The sequence below is a fragment of the Mirounga leonina genome, unplaced genomic scaffold (assembly GCF_011800145.1).
Source record: "Mirounga leonina isolate KUSES-001 unplaced genomic scaffold, KU_Mleo_1.0 Mir_176, whole genome shotgun sequence".
Taxonomy (NCBI): domain Eukaryota; kingdom Metazoa; phylum Chordata; class Mammalia; order Carnivora; family Phocidae; genus Mirounga; species Mirounga leonina.
This window is the reverse complement of record NW_023270454.1, coordinates 21,733,137-21,754,776: the sequence shown is the minus strand read 5'-3', so window position 1 is coordinate 21,754,776 and position 21,640 is coordinate 21,733,137. Positions and strand designations below refer to the sequence as shown.

Below are 21,640 nucleotides of genomic sequence, written 5' to 3'. Positions count from 1 at the left end.
ACTTATTTTGTATTTCGTCATTTCAAATTTAAAGATTTTTTAAAAAAATTTATTTATTTATTTATTTGAGACAGAGAGAACGAGAGAGAGAGCACATGAGAGGGGGGAGGGTCAGAGGGAGAAGCAGACTCCCCACCGAGCAGGGAGCCAGATATGGGACTCTATCCAGGGACTCCAGGATCATGACCTGAGCCGAAGGCAGTCGCTTAACCAACTGAGCCACCCAGGCACCCCTCGTCATTTCAAATTTAAATGCCAGACTTACATCTCAGTTGCCTTTGAAGAAGCAGATGTTTGTGGGCCTTTTTAATTTTTTTTTTTTTAATGATAAGGTATCACTTGACTTGACAAAAATTAGTTGATGACACAAATTTAGGAGCATCACTCACTGGTATCTTGCTGTTGGTTTGAAACTGAGGAAGTCTGGATGTGGTCAGTAATGAAAGGTAAACAGGCTCGCAGCTGCTAGAGAAGCCTTGCCATGAAGATAATGGCCACGCTTCCCATTATCAGGGATGAAACAAGCAGTCAGAGGTCTTTAGCCCAACAGTCTCGTTGTAATTCTCACCTGTGTAAACGAGCAGACATGTCAGGGAACAGATGAGTTCCAGGGCCAGGATGGCCAGGATGAGGTCAAGATACAACCTGCTGGGCTCCGGGAAGGAGTGCTGCACGCACAGCACGAGGAGGAGAGCTGTGCTGCCTGAGGAGGAGAAAGAAGCGCGGGGTTAGCAGAGGCCCGTGGGGGCCCACACGGCAGGGGCAGGCGCGCACCCAGGCCCTTCTCTACTGAGCAGCGAAGAAAGCTAAAGTAAAAAGCCCAAACTGCTGCTCTCTTGAGGGAAAAACCCCAACACGTCAAAGAGTTAATGATGCCTCCAAAATACAATTACGTAAGAATCTGGATTTTCTTAAAAACTAAGAAATGATTTTTTGCTCTATAAAATGATTAACAATGGCACTGTGTGGAGTCCCATGTGCATTTAAAAAGGGATGCAGGGGCTCCTGGGCGGCTCAGTCGGTTAAGCGTTGGACTCTTGATTTTGGCTCAGGTCATGATCTCAGGGTCATGGGATCGAGCCCCTTGTCGGGCTTCACGCTTAGCATGGAGTCTGCTTGTCCTTCTCCCTCTGCTCCTCCCCCTGCTCTCTCTCTCTCTCAAATAAATAAACAAATAGGGATGCAGTTTTTAGAAATTTGCATTATCCCAGTTCTTCAGAATCCAGAGGCACTTGAGGACCCTCATGGCCCATTCTGGTCACATAAGGTAACAACAGAGAACTGCACGGAGGTCAAGAATGTTGCAGTTATGGGGACCGCGTGGGTGGACATCTGGGACACGCTGCTGACTGTGGACAAATGACCTGACACCTCTGCTCCTCAACTTGTCTGAAAAATGGGAATGGCAGTACCTTCCTCACAGTGCTCTTGTGAGGAATAAATGAGTTAATATGTGAAAATTACTTAGAATGGTGCTTGGCAACTATTTGATAAATATGAACTGTCCCCCCCCACACACACTTAGCATATCTATTATTTGGTTTTGAAGACCATTAGCCTTGTTCTGTACTTTTATTTTGAAAAATACAGCATAGAAGAAAAATAAAATTCTGGAGCAAAGAGGCTGGGTCTTGCCATCGTGTAGGGTATGACTGAGTCTGCCACAGGGACCTGCTTGGAGGAAGGGCTATATGGCGGTGTGCCTGGGATTGTGAAAGATTACACGAAGCAAAAATTATTATTATGTAAAGATTTTATGTATTTATTTGTCAGAGAGAGAGAGAAAGAGCACAAGTTGGGGAATGGCAGGCAGAGGGAGAAGCAGGCTCCCCGCTGAGCAAGGAGCCCAATGTGGGGCTCGATCCCAGGACCCTGGGATCATGACCTGGGCTGAAGGCAGATGCTTAACCGACTGAGCCACCCAGGTGCCCTGAAACCAAAATTATTATAATAATGCTGATGATACCTACCATTTATTGAATACCTACTAGGCACTGTTAGTTCACTTCTTCCTACAACAGAGTTTGTGTGAGAAATACTATTTCCCCAATTTTATACAGAGAAGATGTCAGGCTAAAGCTAATCACTATCTGACAATACTATCACCTGCCATTGAAACAATGGTTACACTCATCTGATTAGCTGGACGTTCTATGTCTTCATGGATTTACCTTTTTATTCTTCATATAAGAAAAAAATACTTAAAAGAAAATAGAAACAAGGTTAATACCTGCCCCAATCTCTTTGGTTTTCTGGGTCCTTATATAAGCAACATAAAAGTGATGCCATCTGTGATTAAAATAAGGGTCCAATTGCTTAGAAACATTAAGTGTCATATGTTAGCAAGAATTTCAAAGTGAGGGCGCTGGGGTGGCTCAGTCGTTAAGTGTCTGCCTTCAGCTCAGGTCATGATCCCAGAGTCCTGGGATGGAGCCCCGCATTGGGCCCCCTGCTCGGCCAGGAGCCTGCTTCTCCCTCTCCCACTCCCCCTGCTTGTGTTCCTGCTTTCGCTCTCTCTCTCTGTCAAATAAATAAATAAAATATTAAAAAAAAAAAATTTCAAAGTGAGCGGAAAGGTAAAGATCAGACAATCCCTTGGTGGGCCTCAAAAATACTATTTCCAGGGGCATCTGGGTGGCTTAGTCGTTGAGCGTCTGCCTTCGGCTCAGGTCGTGATCCCAGGGTCCTGAGATTGAGCCCTGCATGGGGCTCCCTGCTTGGCGGGAGGCCTGCTTCTCCCTCTCCCACTCCCCCCTGCTTGTGTTCCCTCTCTCGCTGTGTGTCTCTCTCTCTGTCAAATATACAAATAAAATTAAAAAAAAAAAAAAAAAAAACAATTTCCAGACCGCTCACTTGAGAGACTGAACATTATTTTGGTCATAATGCATATAAGGTCTTTAAGTTAAAAATGTGTTTTGGTTGGGGCGCCTGGGTGGCTCAGTCGTTAAGCGTCTGCCTTCGGCTCAGGTCATGATCCCAGGGTCCTGGGATCGAGTCCCACATCAGGCTCCCTGCTCGGCGGGAAGCCTGCTCCTCCCTCTCCCACTCCCACTGCTTGTGTTCCCTCTCTCGCGGTGTCTCTCTGTCAAATAAATAAATAAAATCTTAAAAAAAAAAAAAAAAGGGTTTTGGCTTTTATCTTTGTGGGTGGGAGGAAAGGTTATAGTGACATCTCCTGGCCAAAAGCAAGTACTACACAACAGCTGCTGAACATACAAGCCAAGGTCTTCCTCAGGGAGCAGTAAAAATGTCCCCCCTTTCGTGAAGAGTCAACATCAGCCATCTCTATAAAATGCTTCTCTGTTATCGCGGGGCCCTGCAGCTTCCATTGAGAACATCACTGAGCGGATGAACTCGCAGCTTGCCCTTTAAATTCTGTAAAGGTGTTTTTTTGGGAAAAAAATTAATTTCAAATCTGGTTTCAAAATGTCTAAAAGTACTTATTCCGGACTCAAACTGAAAAAGAGGGTCTTTTAAAAAGGTAGGAACTTTGAACACCAAGGCAAAAATACCTAAAGAAGTTCAATTTAATTCCATTCAGCCTTTAAAATGTTTGCAACAGGGCGCCTGGGTGGCTCAGTTGGTTGAGCGACTGCCTTCGGCTCAGGTCATGATCCTGGAGTCCCGGGATCGAGTCCCGCATCCGGCTCCCTGCTCGGCGAGGAGCCTGCTTCTCCCTCTAACCCTCCCCCATCTCATGTACTCTCTCTCTCTCTCTCATTCTCGCTCTCTCAAATAAATAAATCTTTAAAAAAAAAAAACTTGAAAATCTGAACTGCTATTCTCTTAAAAAAAATTAAAAATAAAATGTTTGCAACAATAAACAAAGTGGGTACTAATGCAGCTAAGTCCTGTACGGACTTTCTGACCTTGCCTTCATAAAGTGTTTTTCAAGTTTTCCATTTTGGATAATGCATTTTATTATATCACAGTCTCTCACTGAAAGAAAAACCCTGAACTTCATTTAAAGTAAAGCAATTCCTTCCTCTTATCCTCCAAGTATCAAATAGCAACAGCATTTGTATCGTCTTGAGAGGATTAAGATGGCTCCTACCAAAGCGGGGGGTCTACATTACACACAAGCAGATACGTGGACAACAGGTTCACAATGATGGGGGGCAGAAAAAAACCCTAAAATACACTTTCTAGGCATGAGGATTATTTTAAGCTGATTATTTTTAAGAAACAGCGGACACAGGTGGAGCTCTGAAAGCTGAGTAGCATTTACCCTTTTGTAAGAGACAGTTACAAGGGAAAATTACAGGCGTGTCCTCCTCTCTGTCCAGGAAGAGAAGGAAGATTGTAAATTTCTAGAAACAATTATCCACAGAGAAGGCACAGACTTAAATCTGCATAACAATCTCACCGTTGTTTACAGAGCTTTGCTGGTAACCTCCCTTAACTCCTCCAACCGCCTCACCACATCTCTGGTCTCTTGGGCTAGAGATGGTATTTAAGGTGGTGGCGTGGCCCATCTGGAGAGTTACTCAGTTTTCTTGGGTCTCTCCCAAGTACACAGGAGGTATGCATGTTACTAAACTTCTGTTTATTTTTCTCGTTAAGCTTTTATTACAGTGCAGTCTCAGCCACAAATCTACCTAGAAGGGTAGATGGACATTTTTTTCCCCTCCCCTATGATAACAAACACAGATGTCAAAGGAATATTAAGACTATATTGGGGCGCCTGGGTGGCTCAGTCAGTTAAGCGTCTGCCTTTGGCTCAGGTCATGATCCCAGGGTCCTGGGATCAAGGCCCGCATTAGGCTCCCTGCTCAGCGGGGAGACTGCTTCTCCCTCTCCATCTTCCCATGCCCTGCTGTGTTCTCTCTCTCTCTCTCAAATAAATAAAATCTTTAAAAAAAAAAGAAAATTAAGACTATATTATTGGGAAAAGTTTTCAATTAGCAATCAGTGCACCTCGGGGAAACCTCATTGGCTACGATACTGTCCCTTCAAGCCATTAAGGTGATCCAAATTTCAGTGGCCACAACACACATCACTCTGACAAACATGAGAGAATGTATTTGATTATAAAGTCAAACCTCACATTTTCTTTCTGCTGGCATTTCTGCCACGCCAGCTAGCCACAGACAAGCTGAGCCAGACTCACCGGTTGAGTGTATCATCAGTGCAAGTCCTTTAAGATGCCTTGTGGATAGGTAGATCGTGTTATAGCCTCGGTTTCTGACTTTGCTGTGGTGGTACTGGATGTAGCGTTCGAGAAGGAAATGCAGAATCCACAAAATAACTTTTCCAAGGATTATGACGGTCTGCACTTTCAATGGGTTGATATAGTTCCCTGGGCACTTGTCCTCAATTGGATTAGGGTAAGAGCAAAGTACACCTGTTAAAAATGCTAAAATGACAAATACAACCTGGCGGAAAGGAAAGCAGTAGGATTAATATTCAGTATTTGGAATTAAAAAATGATGATCACCATCCCAGCACATACTCATACCTATGACTTTTGCTATTATAAATGAATCTAAAAACAACTTTTTTTGCCATTTTACAAACGTTTTAAACAGAAAATTTGGAGAAAAATTTGCAGAAAATTTGGAAACAAATCACAAATAAGAAAAGTCACCCTAAATCCCATCTAACAGAGATGAGTACTTAATGTTAAACAATTTCTTGCCCACTTCTTTTATTGAAGAGTAAATACAGTTAATTTAGTGCTTCAGAGGTAACTAATAAAAATCACGGTTTAAAAAACTTTATTTCTAGTTTCAGTTTTTTTTTTTTTTTTAAGATTTTATTTATTTATTTGACAGAGAGAGAGATAGCGAGAGCAAGAACACAAGCAGGGGGAGTGGAGAGGGAGAAACAGGCTTCCCGCTGAACAGGGAGCCCGATGTGGGACTTGATCCCAGGACCCTGGGATCATGACCTGAGCCGAAGGCAGACGCTTAACGACTGAGCCACCCAGGCGCCCTCTAGTTTCAGTTTTAAGAGAACAAAAATAACTATCCAGTTGGATTGACAAAAAATTAAAAGACTGGTGCCATAATACAGGCAAACAGACATTCTCATATATTGCTACTGGTCTGGAAAGAGATGTGGAAAAAGAATTTGGAAGCATCTTGACTCAGTAATCCTGTCTTAAGGACTCTACCCATCAGAAGTAAAAGCACCAGTATAGAAGGTTCTATGGATATGAATATTTACTGCAGGATTCTCTATATTTGCAAAAAACTGAAAATTGCCCCAAGGATATGTGTTCATTCATAGCAGAATGCCTGAATAAATTACGATACATCTACTTGTGGGGCACCTGGGTGGCTCAGTCGTTAAGCGTCTGCCTTCGGCTCCGGTCATGGTCCCAGGGTCCTGGGATCGAGCCCCACGTTGGGTTCCCTGCTCCGCAGGAAGCCTGCGTCTCCCTCTCCCACTCCCCCTGCTTGTGTTCCCTCTCTCCCTGTCTCCCTCTGTCAAATAAATAAAATCTTAAAAAAAAATTTTTTTTTTAAAAAAAGATAGATCTACTTGTACAACAGAATATTATTTGGCTATAAAAAAATTAACTAAATCTCCCTGTAATTTGGATGGATGTCTGTATGTTAAGATTAAAAGAAGTTGTAGAGTAGTAGTTCAAAGTGTGGTTTACAGACCAGCACAATCAGCATCACAAGGGAACTAGTTAGAAAGGCAAATTCTCAGATCCCACCCCAAACCAGCAGAATCAAAAATCTCTGGGGGTGTCACCGAGCTATCTAGTTTAATAAGCCTGCCAGGGAGTCTGTCGCATGCTGAAGTACGAGAAACACCTCTGCAGAATAATAAATACAGATTATCCCACTGGGGGATGGGGGAGGAAATGGGGGAAATCCTTTTATATATGTACTAATCTTTTTGTGTATATATACATATATATGTATGCATATATATGTATACAAAATATATGTATGATATATATAAAGGTATAATATATGCCCAGCACACAGGACCCTGAGATCAAGACCTGAGCTGATGGGCGCCTGGGTGGCTCAGTTGGTTAAGCGACTGCCTTCGGCTCAGGTCATGATCCTGGAGTCCCTGGATCGAGTCCCGCATCGGGCTCCCTGCTCGGCAGGGAGTCTGCTTCTCCCTCTGACCCTCCCAACCCTCCCCCCTCTCATGTGCTCTCTCTCTCAGTCTCTCTCTCTCAAATAAATAAATAAAATCTTAAAAAAAAAAAAAAAGACCTGAGCTGAAATCAACAGATGGTCACTTAACTGACTGAGTCACCAGGTGCCCCTCTTCTTGTATATATTTGTAAGAATTGAATGAAAGGCACTGAGATACACCCATTTATTAACTTGGGGAGAAGGGCTGAAGCAGAGAAAAGGGAAGATACGATTTTATCTTTGTACACTTTGGTAATGTTTTACTTGTAACAATAAGGAAGTTATTTTGTAATTTAAAAAATCAAATAAAGAAAAATATAGCATTAGTATTCATCACAAAACATTCAATAGCAGGCAATCCTAGCATATAATAAATCTATTTAAAATATATGTGATTTGTCTAAGCAATTTGCCAAGAGCAGTCATATTTGCTATGGCAACTCAAGATGCCTATTAGCATAAAGGAAAATTTGAAAGGTCAACAAATTCCTTATCCTGGAAAACACTGTACATTGAACCAAACTGATCCATTTTATATAAAGTAGCATACAGATATTTTTGTTTTTTTAAGTTTTTACTTAAATTTCAGTTAACATATAAGGTAATATTAGTTTCAGGTGTACAATATAGTAATTCAACAATTCCATACACCACCTGGTGCTCATCACAAGTGCACTCCTTAATCCCCCTCACCTAGTTCACGCATCCCTGCCCCCTCCCCGGGAACCATCAGTTTGTTCTCTATAATTAAGTCTCTTTCTTGGTTTGTCTCTCTTTTTTCCCCTTTGCTCATTTGTTTTCTTGCTTAAATTCCACATGCGTGAAATCACATTGGCATTTGTCCTTCTCTATTTTGCTTAGCATAATACTCTCTAGCTCCATCCATGTTGTTGCAAATGACAAGATTTCATTCTTTTTTATGGCTGGGTCATATTCCCAGCCATAAAATATTCTCTTTTTTATCCATTTAACAACTGACGGACACTTAGGCTGTTTTCATAATTTGGTTATTATAAATAATGCTGCAATAAACATCAGGGTAGGGTGCCTGGGTGGCTCAGATGGTTGAGCGTCTGCCTTCGGCTCGGGTCATGATCTCGGGGTCCTGGGATCGGGTCCCGCATCGGGCTCCCTGCTCCTTGGGAGCCTGCTTCTCCCTCTGCCCCTCTCTCTCTGTCTCTAATGAATAAATAAATAAAATCTTTAAAAAAACAAAACAAAACATCAGGGTACATGTATCCCTTTGAATTAGTGTTTTTGTATTCTTTGGGTAAATACCCAGTAGTGCAATTGCTGGACCATAGGGTAGTTCTATTTTTAACTTTTTGAGGAACCTCCATACTGTTTTCCACAATGGCTACACCAGTTTGCATTCCTACCAACAGTGTAGGTGGGTTCCTTTTTCTCCACATCCTCGCCAACAGCTGTTGTTTCCTGTGTTACTGATTTTAGCCATTCTGATAGGTGTGAGGTGACAGGTCACTGTAGTTCCGACTTGTATTTCCCTGATAAGTGATGTGAGGCAAATTTTCACGTGTCTGTTGGTCATCTGGATGTTTTCTTTGGAGAAATGTCTGTTCATGTCTTCCTGCCCATTTTTTTAATTGGATTTTTTTTGGGGGGTGTTGAGTTTTCTAAGTTCTTTATGTATTTTGGATACTAACCCTTTATCAGGTATGTCACTGGCAAATATCTTCTCCCATTCTGTAGGTTGCCTTTTAGTTTTGTTGTTTCTTTTGCTGTGCATAAGTGTTTTATTTTGATGTAGTCTCAATAGTTTAACTTCTGTTTCTCTTGCCTCAGAAGACTTATCTAGAAAAAAGTTGCTATGGCCGATGGCAGAGAAATTACTGCCTGTGCTCTCTTCAGAGTTTTATGGTTTCAGGTCTCACATTTAGGTCTTTCATCCATTTTGAGTTTATTTTTGTGTATGGTGAAAGAGAATGACGCAGTTTCATTCTTTTGTATGTTGCTGTCCAGTTTTCCCAACACATTTGTTGAAGAGACTGTCTTTTTCCCATTCAATATTCTTTCCTGCTTTGTCGAAGATTAATTGACCATATAATTGCGGGTTCATTTCTGGGTTTTCTATTCTGTTCCACTGATCTCTGTGTCTATTTTTGTCCCAGTACCATACTGTCTTGTTCACTACAGCTTTGTAATAGAGCTTGAAGTCCGGTATTGTGATGCCTCCTGCTTTGCTTTGCTTTTTCAAGATTGCTCTGGCTATTCAGGGTCTTCTGTGGTTCCAGACAAATTTTACGATTATTTGTTCCAGCTCTGTGAAAAATGCTGTTGGTATTTTGATAGGGATTGCATTAAATGTGTAGTTTGCTTTGGGTAGTATAGACACTTTAACAGTATTTGTTCTTCCAATCCATGAGCATGGAATGCCTTTCCATTTCTTTATGTCATCTTCCAATTTTTCATCAGTGTTTTATAGTTTTCAGAGTATAGGTCTTTCACCTCTTTGGTTAGGTTTAGTCCTAGGTATCTTATGGGTTTTGGTGCAATTGTAAATGGCATTGATTCCTTGATTTCTTTCTGCTGCTTCATAATTGGTGTATAGAAATGCAACAGATTTCTGCACATTGATTTTGTATCCTATCGAATTCATTTATTAGTTCTAGCGTTTTTTGGTGGAGTTTTTCAGGTTTTCTACATAGAGTATCATGTCATGTGCAAATAGTGAAAGTTTTACTTCTTCCTTGCTGATTTGGATGCCTCTTCTTTCTTTTTGTTGTCTGATTGCTGAGGCTAGGACTTCCAGTACTATGTTGAATAAAAGTGGTGAGAGTGGACATCCTTATCTTGTTCTTGGCCGTAAAGAAAACCTCAGGTTTTTCCCATTTAGGATGATGTTAACTGTGGGTTTTTCAGATGGCCTTTATTATGTTGAGGTATGTTTCTTCTAGGCCTATTTTGTTGAGGGTTTTTTTAATCACGAATCAATATTGTACTCTGTCAAATGTTTTTTCTGATCTATTGAAATGATTATATGGTTCTTATTCTTTTTTTAAAAATTAATGTGATGTATCATGTTGATTGATTTAGGAGTATTGAACCACCTCTGCAACCCAGGAATGAATCCCACTTGATCGTGGTGAAGTTTTTTTTTTTTTAAGATTTTATTTATTTATTTGACAGAGAGACACAGTGAGAGAGGGAACACAAGCAGGGGGAGTGGGAGAGGGAGAAGTGGGCTTCCCGCCGAGCAGGGAGCCTGATGCGGGGCTCAATCCCAGGACCCTGGGATCATGACCTGAGCCGAAGGCAGACGCTTAACGACTGAGCCACCCAGGTGCCCTGGTGAAGGATTTTTTAAATGTATTGTTGGATTTGGTTTGCTAGTATTTTGTTGAGGATTTTTGCATCTATGTTCATTAGAGATATTGGCCTGTAGTTCTTTGTTGTGGTGTCTTTATCTGGTTTGGGTATCAGGGTAATGCTGGTATTTTTCTTTTTTCTTTTTTCTTAAGAAATATATATATATTATTTATTTATTTATCTTTAAAATTTTTATTTATTTGACAGAGAGAGCACAAGCAGAGGGAGAGGGAGAAGCAAGCTCCCCCCACTGAGCAGGGACCCCGATGCGGGACTCGATCCCAGGACCCTGAGATCATGACCTGAGCCAAAGGCAGCTGCTTAACCGACTGAGTCACCCAGGCATCCCTTTTTCTTGTTTTTTAACACAAGATTTTCTTAGTCCTAAAATTAGGGCAATCGATCCCATAGTATCGTAGGCAGGCAATTTAATATAAAAAGGTTTTTCAAAGTCATATGTGTGTATGTTTGTGTGTATGCGGGGGGTATAAATACATACAGAGTATGTTACACAAATTAAAGAAATGTTATTAAAAAAAAAGTAAGAAGAAAAACAGGCCATAATCCAGGGACCAGGAGGCCACCTCTTCAGCTGATAATCTGGGGATCGGGAAGCCATGGTGGAACCACGCCACACTTACTACAACTACACACGGAAACAGGATGCACCTCTCTCCTCAGGGTATTCAGTTCTGAATTCAAGTCTATACAGTGTGTGTTACTGGAGCAGCTGCTGAACGAGTCAATGAACCACATTTATTCTCCTCATGAACATGTGGGATTGCTAAGCATATGCGCTCTTGGTTTTTCACATTGTAGCAAAGAATAACTACATCCCCTAGTGCTTCAGATCTCAATAACCAAAATGGAGATGACTAACAGACTAGCTGCAGAGCCATCAATAAGCCTACACCAAGACCATTCACACAGATAGGTTTTTTGTTTGTTTTTCCATTTAGGGGTTTCTTTTTGTATGTGATGTTGAATTTATTGACTTATTTATTTTTATTGCTATAACTGACCTATAACATTGTGTAAGTTTAAGGAGTACAACTTGGCTTTTTGTTTGTGTTTTTTGTTGTTGTTAACTTTTTATCTTATTTTAGTAATCTCTACACCCAATGTGGGGCTCAAACCCACCACCCTGAGATCAAGAGTCACACCCTTCTCCAACTGAGTCAGCCAGAGGCTCCTACAACTTGTTGATTTGATACATTTATATATTGCAATATAATTACCTTCCCAGCATTAGCTAACACCTCTATCACTTCACATAATTACAGCTTCCTTTTTGTGGTAAGAACAATTAAGATATCTAATTTCTTGGCAACACTGAAGTTTATAATACATACAATATGGTTGACTGTAGTCACTATCATTTATCTCTAGGACTGATTTATCTACTAGTTGCAACACATGTGTTTTTAAAAATCCCCAGACATTTGGGGAGCCTGGGTGGCTCAGTCGGTTGAGCATCTGACTCTTGATTTCAGCTCAGGTCATGGTCTCAGTGTCGTGGGATCAAGCCCTGTGTCGGGCTACACACTGAGGCTGGAGCCTGCTTAGGACTCTCTCTCTCTCCCTCTTCCGCTGCCCCCCGTCCCCACTCATGCTCTCTCTCAAAAAAAAAGTCTCCAGATATTTATAATTTTATCATAGTTTAAAATATGGTGCAACAATAAGTATTGTTCTGCTGCAACTTGATTTCTCTGCTTGACATTATTTCCTGTGTAGATAAATTGATAAATTTCTGTGTCAACATACAAAGATTTATCTACATCTTTTTTTGTTTTAGTAACTGAAAAAGTAATACATGTATATGGCAAAAAAAAAAAAACACCTCAAATAGTACAAAAGGCAAATACTAAAAATCTATCAGCTGTGCCTTCTACTGAGGCCCTCAGTCCTCTACCTCAGTGGGAACTAGTATTAAAAGGAACTTGTGAATGCGTCTAGAAATTTTCTGTTTATATACAGGAATATACATGTACACCAGCCCTCTCAATTATCTTTTATTATTTTTTTTAAATTTTATCTGTTTGAGAGAGAGAGAGCAAGCACGAGCGGTGGGGGGGAGTTTATTGGCCTTAAAAACAGACTGAAAGGAGTCTTTCTAGTCAATAATATGGAGGAAATCCATGGAGGATAGAAAATTAAGAATTCTCTTTTTGGATATTTTAAGTGTGAGATGCCCTTTAGACATCTCAGACACTTAACCAACTGAGCCACCCAGCCACCCTGCAATCATCTTTTAAAATGTGCAAATAGGAACATTCTGCGCAATCCTGAATGTATACCTGTATTTGTGAACACTCAACAATGTAAGTGTGAAGACTGGTCTAAATCAATAGATACATATCCACCCTGTTTCATTTTCAACAGGTGCAGAGCATTCCTTCATATGGATGGGACATCAGTGTCCTCTGAATAGTGGTCGTTGCAATATCTTAATATTACAGACAACAGGGCGCCTGGGTGGCTCAGTCGGTTAAGCGACTGCCTTCGGCTCAGGTCATGATCCCGGGGTCCTGGGATCGAGTCCCACATCGGGCTCCCTGCTCTGTGGGGAGCCTGCTTCTCCCTTTCCCACTCCCCCTGCTTGTGTTCCCTCTCTCGCTGTGTCTCTCTGTCAAATAAATAATAAAAATAAAATCTTAAAAAAAAAAAATTACAGGGGCGCCTGGGTGGCTCAGTTGGTTAAGCGACTGCCTTCGGCTCAGGTCATGATCCTGGAGTCCCGGGATCGAGTCCCACATCAGGCTCCCTGCTCAGCAGGGAGTCTGTTTCTCCCTCTGACCCTCCTCCCTCTCATGCTCTCTGTCTCTCATTCTCTCTCTCGCAAATAAATAAAAAACAATCTTAAAAAAAAAAATTAAAAAAAAATTACAGACATTACTATTATCAACAATATCCTTGGGGTGCCTGGGTGGCTCAGTCGGCTAAGTGTCTGCCTTTGGCTCAGGTCATGATCCCAGGGTCCTGGGATCGAGCCCCGCATCAGGCTCCCTGCTCAACGGGAGACCTGCTTCTCCCTCTCCCACTCCCCCTGCTTGTGTTCCCTCTCTTGATGTCTCTCTGTCAAATAAATAAATAAAATCTTAAAAAAAAAAAAATACAATATCCTTACATGTGTGCAAATATATCGACAGTAAATTCTTTGACGTAGAGAGATAAGTAAAAAAGTATGCACATTTTAAATGTTGATAGATGTGGCCAAACTGCCCTCTGCAGAGCTTATATATATTTTTAAGAATATTACCTCTGTACGGATTACTTTGTCCCAGCCAACTTACATGTATTAATAAGAGAAGATTTGCTATGATGACTGTAGGAAGAGGATGGAATCTGGGTCTAAACTGGGCATGTAATGAATGATGTGGGAGATGCTGGGTGTCCAGAAGGGGGTCATCTTCAATACTTTGGGTGAGATCCAAAGAACCCTGAGGTACAGAAAAACAGAAGCAAACTATAATCACCACTTTCTAGATTGTGTTTCTAAGACAAATCTATTAAATTCTAAAGCATTAAGTACCATTACACAAGTTAGAGGCAAGAAAAATACACTCCCTACCTAAAGCCAATTTAAAAATATCATAAACTTCTAGGGCGCCTGGGTGGCTCAGTTGGTTAAGCGACTGCCTTCGGCTCAGGTCATGATCCTGGAGTCCCGGGATCGAGTCCCACATCGGGCTCCCTGCTCAGCGGGGGGTCTGCTTCCCCCTCTGCCCTCTTTCCTCTCGTGCTCTCTGTCTCTCATTCTCTCTCTCTCAAATAAATAAATAAAATCTTTAAAAAAAAAATATCATAAACTTCTAGGTAACTACTGTATACAAACTGGTGAAAACAAGTATTAAAATGGGTAGAGGAAATCTTACTTCAGTTATCTTCAAATGAGGTAATATATAATGAGGTTAAAGCAAACAATTTTTTCTTTAAGTTCTCAAAACTTAGATTTGATTTATCTAACATTAGATTATTGATGAAATAATTACATATGGTTGCAATTCTTAAACTACATCTTGATGTTTGGAAAGTTGGTGGAGGCTTTATTAAACTTTCAGTTATGACAGAAATGTTTTAGAGAAGGAAACAGAACACCCTGATAGATCCTCAAGGAGACTTTATAGATACAGGTTCTCAATGAAAACAACCAGTTGCAAAGTCCCTGACTAGCTGATGGGGTTGAGCTGAAACCTAAAAATTCCGTTTGTCTTATTTAAAGGTATTGTCTCGACAGGAACAGTACTATCAGGTCTCTGGTACGTATAACCATCTCTTAATCTCAGACCCTTGCTGAAAACTATTATATATAAGGTACTAGAAGATAAAAAAATACAAAATGTAATCCAAAAGATTACATTTTCATTGGGGAGACTATGGATAAAGGCATACAGGATGAAATAATATTGTAAGTGAGCTAACTGGACAAAAATAATATGGAAATAAAGATTTCATCAGAAAAAGGGAAGCCTGAGAATAGCATTTGGAAAGAGAGGATAAAGCTTCTTTGGAAGGGGCAGAGTGAGACAAATGGTATAGGGATGGTTTCTGGGCACCAGATTACAAAGATAAAAAATAATAATCTGGAGCCTAACTCAGATCTGGGGCGGCCTTCTCAGTCTCCAAACTCAGGCTTTCAGGCTGCTCTACAATTTTTTTTTTCATTCAATGCCTACATATAGCTTCCTGTTTAGTTTGCCGTAACTTACGGTCGGATTCTGATTATTTCTGTTCTTGTCAAGACTCCTCTGCCTCTAGCTCTCTCTCAGGCAGCAGATGTCCCAGTCTCCACGGCGCTTCCCTTGGCTACCATCTGTGCATCCTTCCAGGCCCCGCGGGGGCAGTTCCCACAGGTAGCCTCCCTGGGCATCCAAGCATCTGGATCATGCCACACCTCCAGGCCTTCCCACACATTTGGTGCTCATACTATCATACTATCCTGTGATGGTCTTATTTCTTACCTATCCTCCCCAGTAGATTTCATGAGACTCACAAACTCCCCATCACTTATTTGTCTTTGCACTCCTAGCACCCAATAGTGACTCAGGGTTGGCACCCAGGGAACAGATGATGAACGAATGACGGTTCCAGACCTATCTCGGCAGTGTTCCTAACTCAGTTAGGGTTTCATCAAAGACCTGGGCTAATCAGGAGAGATTATCAGGAGCTGTGGGGAGAATCAGCTCTGACTAGACAGAAAGGCATAAGTACTGTGGTTACAGGCAAGCTCCTAGGGCAAACTGCCTGGGTTCAGACACAAGTTCTCCTGCTTCCTAGCGGTGAGCAAGTTACTTCATCTCCATGCCTTTTTCGGCATCTCAGGAAACAGTTCTAATAGCACCCGTTTCATAGCTTTAGTGGGAAGATTAAATAAGTTACTATTCATAAAAGTGCCAGAACACTGCCTGGTACAGACATGGCAGTCAGTAAGTTTTAGCCCTATTGTCTCGAACACTTGTCTTCCCTTGCTCCCCACATAAAATGCCTTACCACTCTGACTCCTAGATCTGTTCCTGCCTCTCTGTTCTCACTCTTCAGCCCAGGCCCCATCACTTCTCATGGCCTCTCCCCTCCACAGTCTCCAGATCTTAGCAACCTCTTGCTGCAGTCGGATGCCTTCTAACATGAACATTCACGTTTCTCTCCCCCCAAACTTGAGTCCCTCCCCATTAGCCTCGGGACAAAGTTCAAATTCTTAGTCTGGCGCTCTGTTTTACAATCCATTCCCAAGCTACGTTTTGGGACCTGCCTCTCGTTCTCTCTTCTTCCTGATGCTGACTGCTGATGCGCCCGTCTCTCACAAAACTCTTTCAGTCCCTGTGCCTTACTTCCTTCTGCCCACGTGTCGATGCTTGTCTTAGCAAAAACACTGGCTTCTCTGATGCCTCAACACTGTTCCTACTGCCCTTTGCATCCAACACTGCACTTTTCATGTCCCCAAGTTTGACTTGGGTCTATTTTATATCTCCCGTATGTCTTTTTACCCTTTGGAACATACAGAAAGTGGTTGTAATTTTTTAATGTTCCTGTCTGCTATTTCTAGCGTGTCATTTCTGAATCAGTTTCAACTGACTTTTATGTCATACTTTCCTGCCTTCTGCATGCTTGATAATTTTTTTCAACTTCATTGAGATACAGTCGACGGGGGCGCCTGGGTGGCTCAGTCGTTAAGCGTCTGCCTTCGGCTCAGGTCATGATCCCAGGGTCCTGGGATCGAGCCCCGCATCGGGCTCCCTGCTCAGCGGGAAGCCTGCTTCTCCCTCTCCCACTCCCCCTGCTTGTGTTCCCTCTCTCGCTGTCTCTGTCAAATAAATAAATAAATAAATAAATAAATAAATAAATAAATAAATCTTTAAAAAAAAAAAAACAAACAAACCGGGGCGCCTGGGTGGCTCAGATGGTTAAGCGTCTGCCTTCAGCTCAGGTCATGATCCTGGGGTCCTGGGATCGAGCCCCACGTCCGGCTCCTGGCTCAGCGGGGAGCCTGCTTCTCCCTCTGCCTCTCCCCCTGCTCGTGCTCTCTCTCTCTCTGTATCTCTGTGTCTCGAATGAATAAATAAAATCTTAAAAAAAAAAACAACTAATAATGTAATGCATGGTGATTAACATAACATAAGAAAAAAAAAGATAGTCGACATATAGCTTTGTGTGAGTTTAAAGTGCACCATGAGTTAATTTGATACACACCTTTACCATGTCACATAATCATCAATGCCTGATAATTTTGGATTGGATGCAAGACTTCCTGATTTATCTCTTTGGGTGCTGGACAGTTTTGCATTCTTATAAATATTCTTGAGCTTTTTTTCTGGAATGCAGTTAAGTTACTTGGAAACAGTGTGATCTTTTTGGTCTTGCTTTTAAGACTTATTATTAGGTGGGACCACAGCCATGTTTAGCCTAAGGCTAATTTCTCCCCCACTATGAAGGTAAGACTTCTGTGAGCACCTCGTACCCTGTGAATTATGGAGTTTCCAGTCGGGCTGGTGGACTAGGCACTATGCCCAGCCCTGTGTGAGCACTAAGTACTGCCTCTTCTAATCATTTCAGGTGGTTCCTTTCCAGGCTATGGGCAACATCCTCACAGGCCCGGTCGGACCAAGCAGGACTCTGCTGACTCCGAGGGGGGACTCTGCACATTTTCACTTCTCCCTCTGTGCCTCTCTCCTCTCCAGGTACTGCCATGTGAACTCCAGTTGCCTCAGTCTCCCCAGACTCTCAGCTCCATCTCCTCAAATCAGGGAGCCTGCTGACCTCTGGCGGGGCATCCTTTCCTGTCACAGCCCACAGACTCTCTCAGGGTGGTCAGCAGGGGGGGGCAACCATCTGACTGTCTCCCTGCTCTCGGAAAGCACTGTCCTTCACTGCCCGATGTTCAACAGCTCAGAAAGTGTTGTTTCATATACTGTATGTAGTTTTTGGTTACTTCAGGCAGAAGGATGAATCCAGTCCCTGCTACACGGTGCCGGCTAGGAACAGAAGTCCCTACCGCACTCTCACACGTGTCTCTCTTACAACCTCCAATACTAACCACAAGGTAACAAAGTGGTTGGAAGAGTGTGCTTCACAAGGGCAGAGACTGTTCTGTATATTCCTTATACCTTTAGCACCTAACACAGAGTAGGTGCTCAATGTGTGTGTGGAGTGAATGAAAGACCGCCCAACTTCTTGTGGGGCCTGAGAATCTAAACAAAGCTGGCCTTGAAACCTTAACTGTAAGACTACTGTCAATTTGTCTCCCATTTACCTCCTTTTCATGCACCCCTCCCCTAGCCTAAATGACCTTTCTGGAGTGCCCCACAAATATCCTTCTTATATTTTTCAGAATCCACACAAGACTTAAGTTCTCTATAAAACTTGTCCTGCCGGGGCGACTGGGTGATTCAGTAGGTTAAGCGTCAGACTCTTGATTTTGCCTCAGGTCACGATCTCAGGGTTGAGATGAAGCCCCAGTCCTCTCTGTGCTGGGTGTGGAGCCAGCTTAAGATTCTCTCTCTCCCCCCCACCCTCTCTAAAAACCAAAACCAAAACCAAAAAAAAAACCAACTTGTCCTGCCAACTATTTTCTTTCTACTTTAAAACTGCTATAAAATGTACTGCTCATAATATTAATTTGGAATAGTTTTTTTTTTTTAAGATTTTATTTATTTACTTGAGAGAGCAAGCAAGAGTGAGCAAGAGTGACCAATAGAGCATGTGCAGGGGTGGAGGGGCAGAGGGAGAGGGAGGAACAGACTCCCCGCTGAGCAGGGAGCTCCATGTGGGGCTCGATCCCAGGACCCTGGGACCATGACCTGAGCCGAAGACAGACGCTTAACCCACTGAGCCACCAAGGCACCCCTAATTTGGAATATTTCTTATGCTATCTTGTTTTTTTCCTTTTTAATGTACATACCTCTTATTTCTCCTGACTACACTGAAGGGGTTGGAGACTGTAATATGGTTTCTTCTCTATGTCACTTATTAGATGTTCAGTAAATACAGTGTATTTGGTGGCTGTATCAAATACACTGTCCAGTATATTCCATAGGAAATGGTAGTATAACCATACAAACAATGCCTCATCACTCTCAGATGGCAACTCACCATCTCCATGTGAAAGGTAAAAGACAACTCCTGAATCCAAATAATTTCTTCACTTACACTGTTAATAACTACATCAAACCTGTACAAGATATCCGTAGTTTTGCCCACATGGATCTCTTTCCTCTTCTTTTGTGACAATAAATCCATCTCCTCTGGAGACTCACTGTCTACCTCTGCATTAAGTCTCAATGGGAACATCCTTCAATACTTTTCACCCTCCTCTGACAAGGTGGAACCTCTGGCCTCTCGTGGAACCTCAGTGGGCTGGACAATTCAATTCTTTCTGTGAGTAACAAACCAAAGGGAGACCATTCCAGGGCAGACTCTGAAAGGACCCCTGTCACTTAGATCCCTTGAGCCGCCCTTGTTTGTTCTCCTTTCAGAGGTGTAGGTGTTCATCCACCCTGTATCATTTCAAAGAAATTCCTTTCTTCCTTAAATCAGCTAGAGTTGGTTTCACAGCTTGCAAACAATGAACTCTAACTGAAAGCCTTTGCCTCTGTTAGCTCTTTTAAGCACCTAGGTCTACGGCATACACCATATGTTTAGGTTTTTACTGAATGGTAGAAATCATATCCACAAAGTACCCAATACAGGCAACTTGCTCGGATCTAAAGTGATTTAGGTATGTAACTGTTGGTGAAACACTAATCTCCAATTGTTTGGTGGAACAGATTTCTAGAATTGTACTCATCCTAAAGGTAAAAGCTACAGATTCAAGAACCTGGGGCAACTTAGCATCAACCAAGAAGCATTTACTGCACACATTTTTCTAAGAGCTTCTCATTTTCCTCAGATTTTTCCCCATACATTTCAGCTCATGAATTTCACCCTTAAAAATTCAGAAACAATGATTTTTTTTCTTCAAATGTATATGAATGTCAAATCTACTTTCATGTCTTACAGGTAGTTTTCCATTTTCTCAACTGAAAAAAAATGGAAAGTTTTAGTCTTATCATTAGAAATTGTCTGGTTCTTAGTTAAGATACTTTAACTGGGGTTGCTACTTACGCCAAAATCTAAGGTCTTGCAGGGCTGGGACTGTTAATGTGTCTTGCCTGATGCCCCTAATTCAGTGACAGGATCACAGTAATATTCCTATTAATGTATTAATCCAAATTAGTGCTTTAACGTTAACTATCAACTTGCATTTCTCAAGGGTAAATTTTATTACCTGTCAATGAGGCAAACCAGTTAATTCTGGGCACAATTACACGTTTCCCCTAAAAATGTTTTAATATGCTTAAGCAAAGATTTCACTCTGTACTATATAGGTTGTAAACTAGGCCTCTGTTTTTGTTTTGTTTTTAGCAATCTGGTTTGGATCCATTAAGTAAGGCGATCTAAAACTCCTTCCATGCCTATCACGCTTGCATTCAAAGTATCACGACACTGTTTTTCTCCAATGCGGGTTTCTAGGCAATGATAGCGACAGGTCCGCCCGTGGGACGCCGGCGGCCGGTCTGCAGGTCGCAGCTGCTCGGGATCCGGAGCCCTCGAAAGCCACGACGAGGGAGACTGGCCCCCTGCGCCCCCGGACGTGCGAGCGGAGCCAAGCGGCCCGGCTCAGAGAAGCGCCCCGAGGGAGGGCTGTCAGGCCAGACGCGCATCACGTGAAGCTCCAGTTCCGGGATCAAAGACGCGCGCCGCACGGGAGCTGGGCGCCCGCCAGGGACCCCCGCATCCGCGCACCCACCGCCCAACAGCCCCCCGGGCCTCCACCCGGGAAAATAAGCCCAGAGCCGGCGCGCCGCGGACCCCACCGCCTGCTGGGTATCTTGTCCCAGGACCCCGCGCCCCTGGGCAGCCCCGCGCAGGAAGCGCCGCCTCCGGCCGCGGCCGCACCGGTTAAGGGTGGCTTCCCGCGGCAGTCTCCGCCCCGCGCGCCCAGCAAGGGAAGAAAGGGGTTCCGGGGCCAGCCTCCCTCCACTTCCGCGCACTCACGTCCTCCATCCTGCCCCTCGAAGCCATTTCCCGGAGCCTGAGGCCGAAGCCCCGGCCGGCCAGGCGGGCCTTTCCACCTGCTCCCCGCGCAGCCGGCCCAGGAAAACTGCCACCTTCCAGGACTTAGCCTCCCCCACTTGAGACACACTCCTCCTGCTCCCGCCCCGCCTCCGGCTGGCCCCGAACCCCGCCTCCTCACTCCCGATTGGCCTAGGTGTGGGGGCGTGTCCCGCCCTGAAACCCGGTCCGTGGGCCGCAAGGACTGCACCCGCCTCCTGGTTTCCGGGGATTCCAGCAATCTCCGCTCAGGTCTGCTATTGGCCAGAGACTTGGGCGTTAAATGTTGCGTTCCGAATCCAAGAATTTTAACTATTTTTGCCGCCACTTGCTTCTTTTTAAAACATTAACTTTTTCCGGTCTTCCTTAGTTTTTGTTTGCAAGCACGGCTCCATGCATAAGTAGAACCAGCTATAGAATCCTAGCGCTGCCATTTATAACTCGAAACTCCACCAGTAGAGTGATACGCCGAACAGAATAAAGATTCTAATTTACATGACGTATTTACAGGTTGCGCTAATGGAAAATGAAGTAGTTCGGAATTTTTAGGGCTTTTGTTTCTTTTTAATGTAATAAATAAAACTTTTCTGAAAATCCATGATCGTTGTAAAAATGTAAAG

General features: G+C 42.9%; 1 protein-coding gene across 5 annotated transcripts in view; it reads right to left on the bottom strand.

The window, feature by feature from the left end:
• Window positions 1–21,124, bottom strand: part of TMEM192 (transmembrane protein 192) — a 29,925-nt gene extending 8,801 nt beyond the window's left edge. For 2 of the 5 annotated variants that reach the window (XR_004682400.1, XM_035022769.1), the window contains exons 1-4: window positions 20,964–21,120; window positions 13,727–13,873; window positions 5,111–5,375; window positions 569–703 (exon numbers count right to left, since the gene is read on the bottom strand). Coding sequence is in view for 4 of the 5 variants with exons in the window: in XM_035022769.1 (XP_034878660.1) it covers window positions 569–703; window positions 5,111–5,375; window positions 13,727–13,873; window positions 20,964–20,990 (574 nt within the window). In the remaining variant the exon portion in view is untranslated. Of the gene's footprint in view, window positions 1–568; window positions 704–5,110; window positions 5,376–13,726; window positions 13,874–20,963 lie in introns of all 5 variants that reach the window. The other 3 variants (XM_035022770.1, XM_035022771.1, XM_035022772.1) reach the window with 3 other exon arrangements.
• Between the last annotated feature and the right edge of the window lie 516 nt (window positions 21,125–21,640).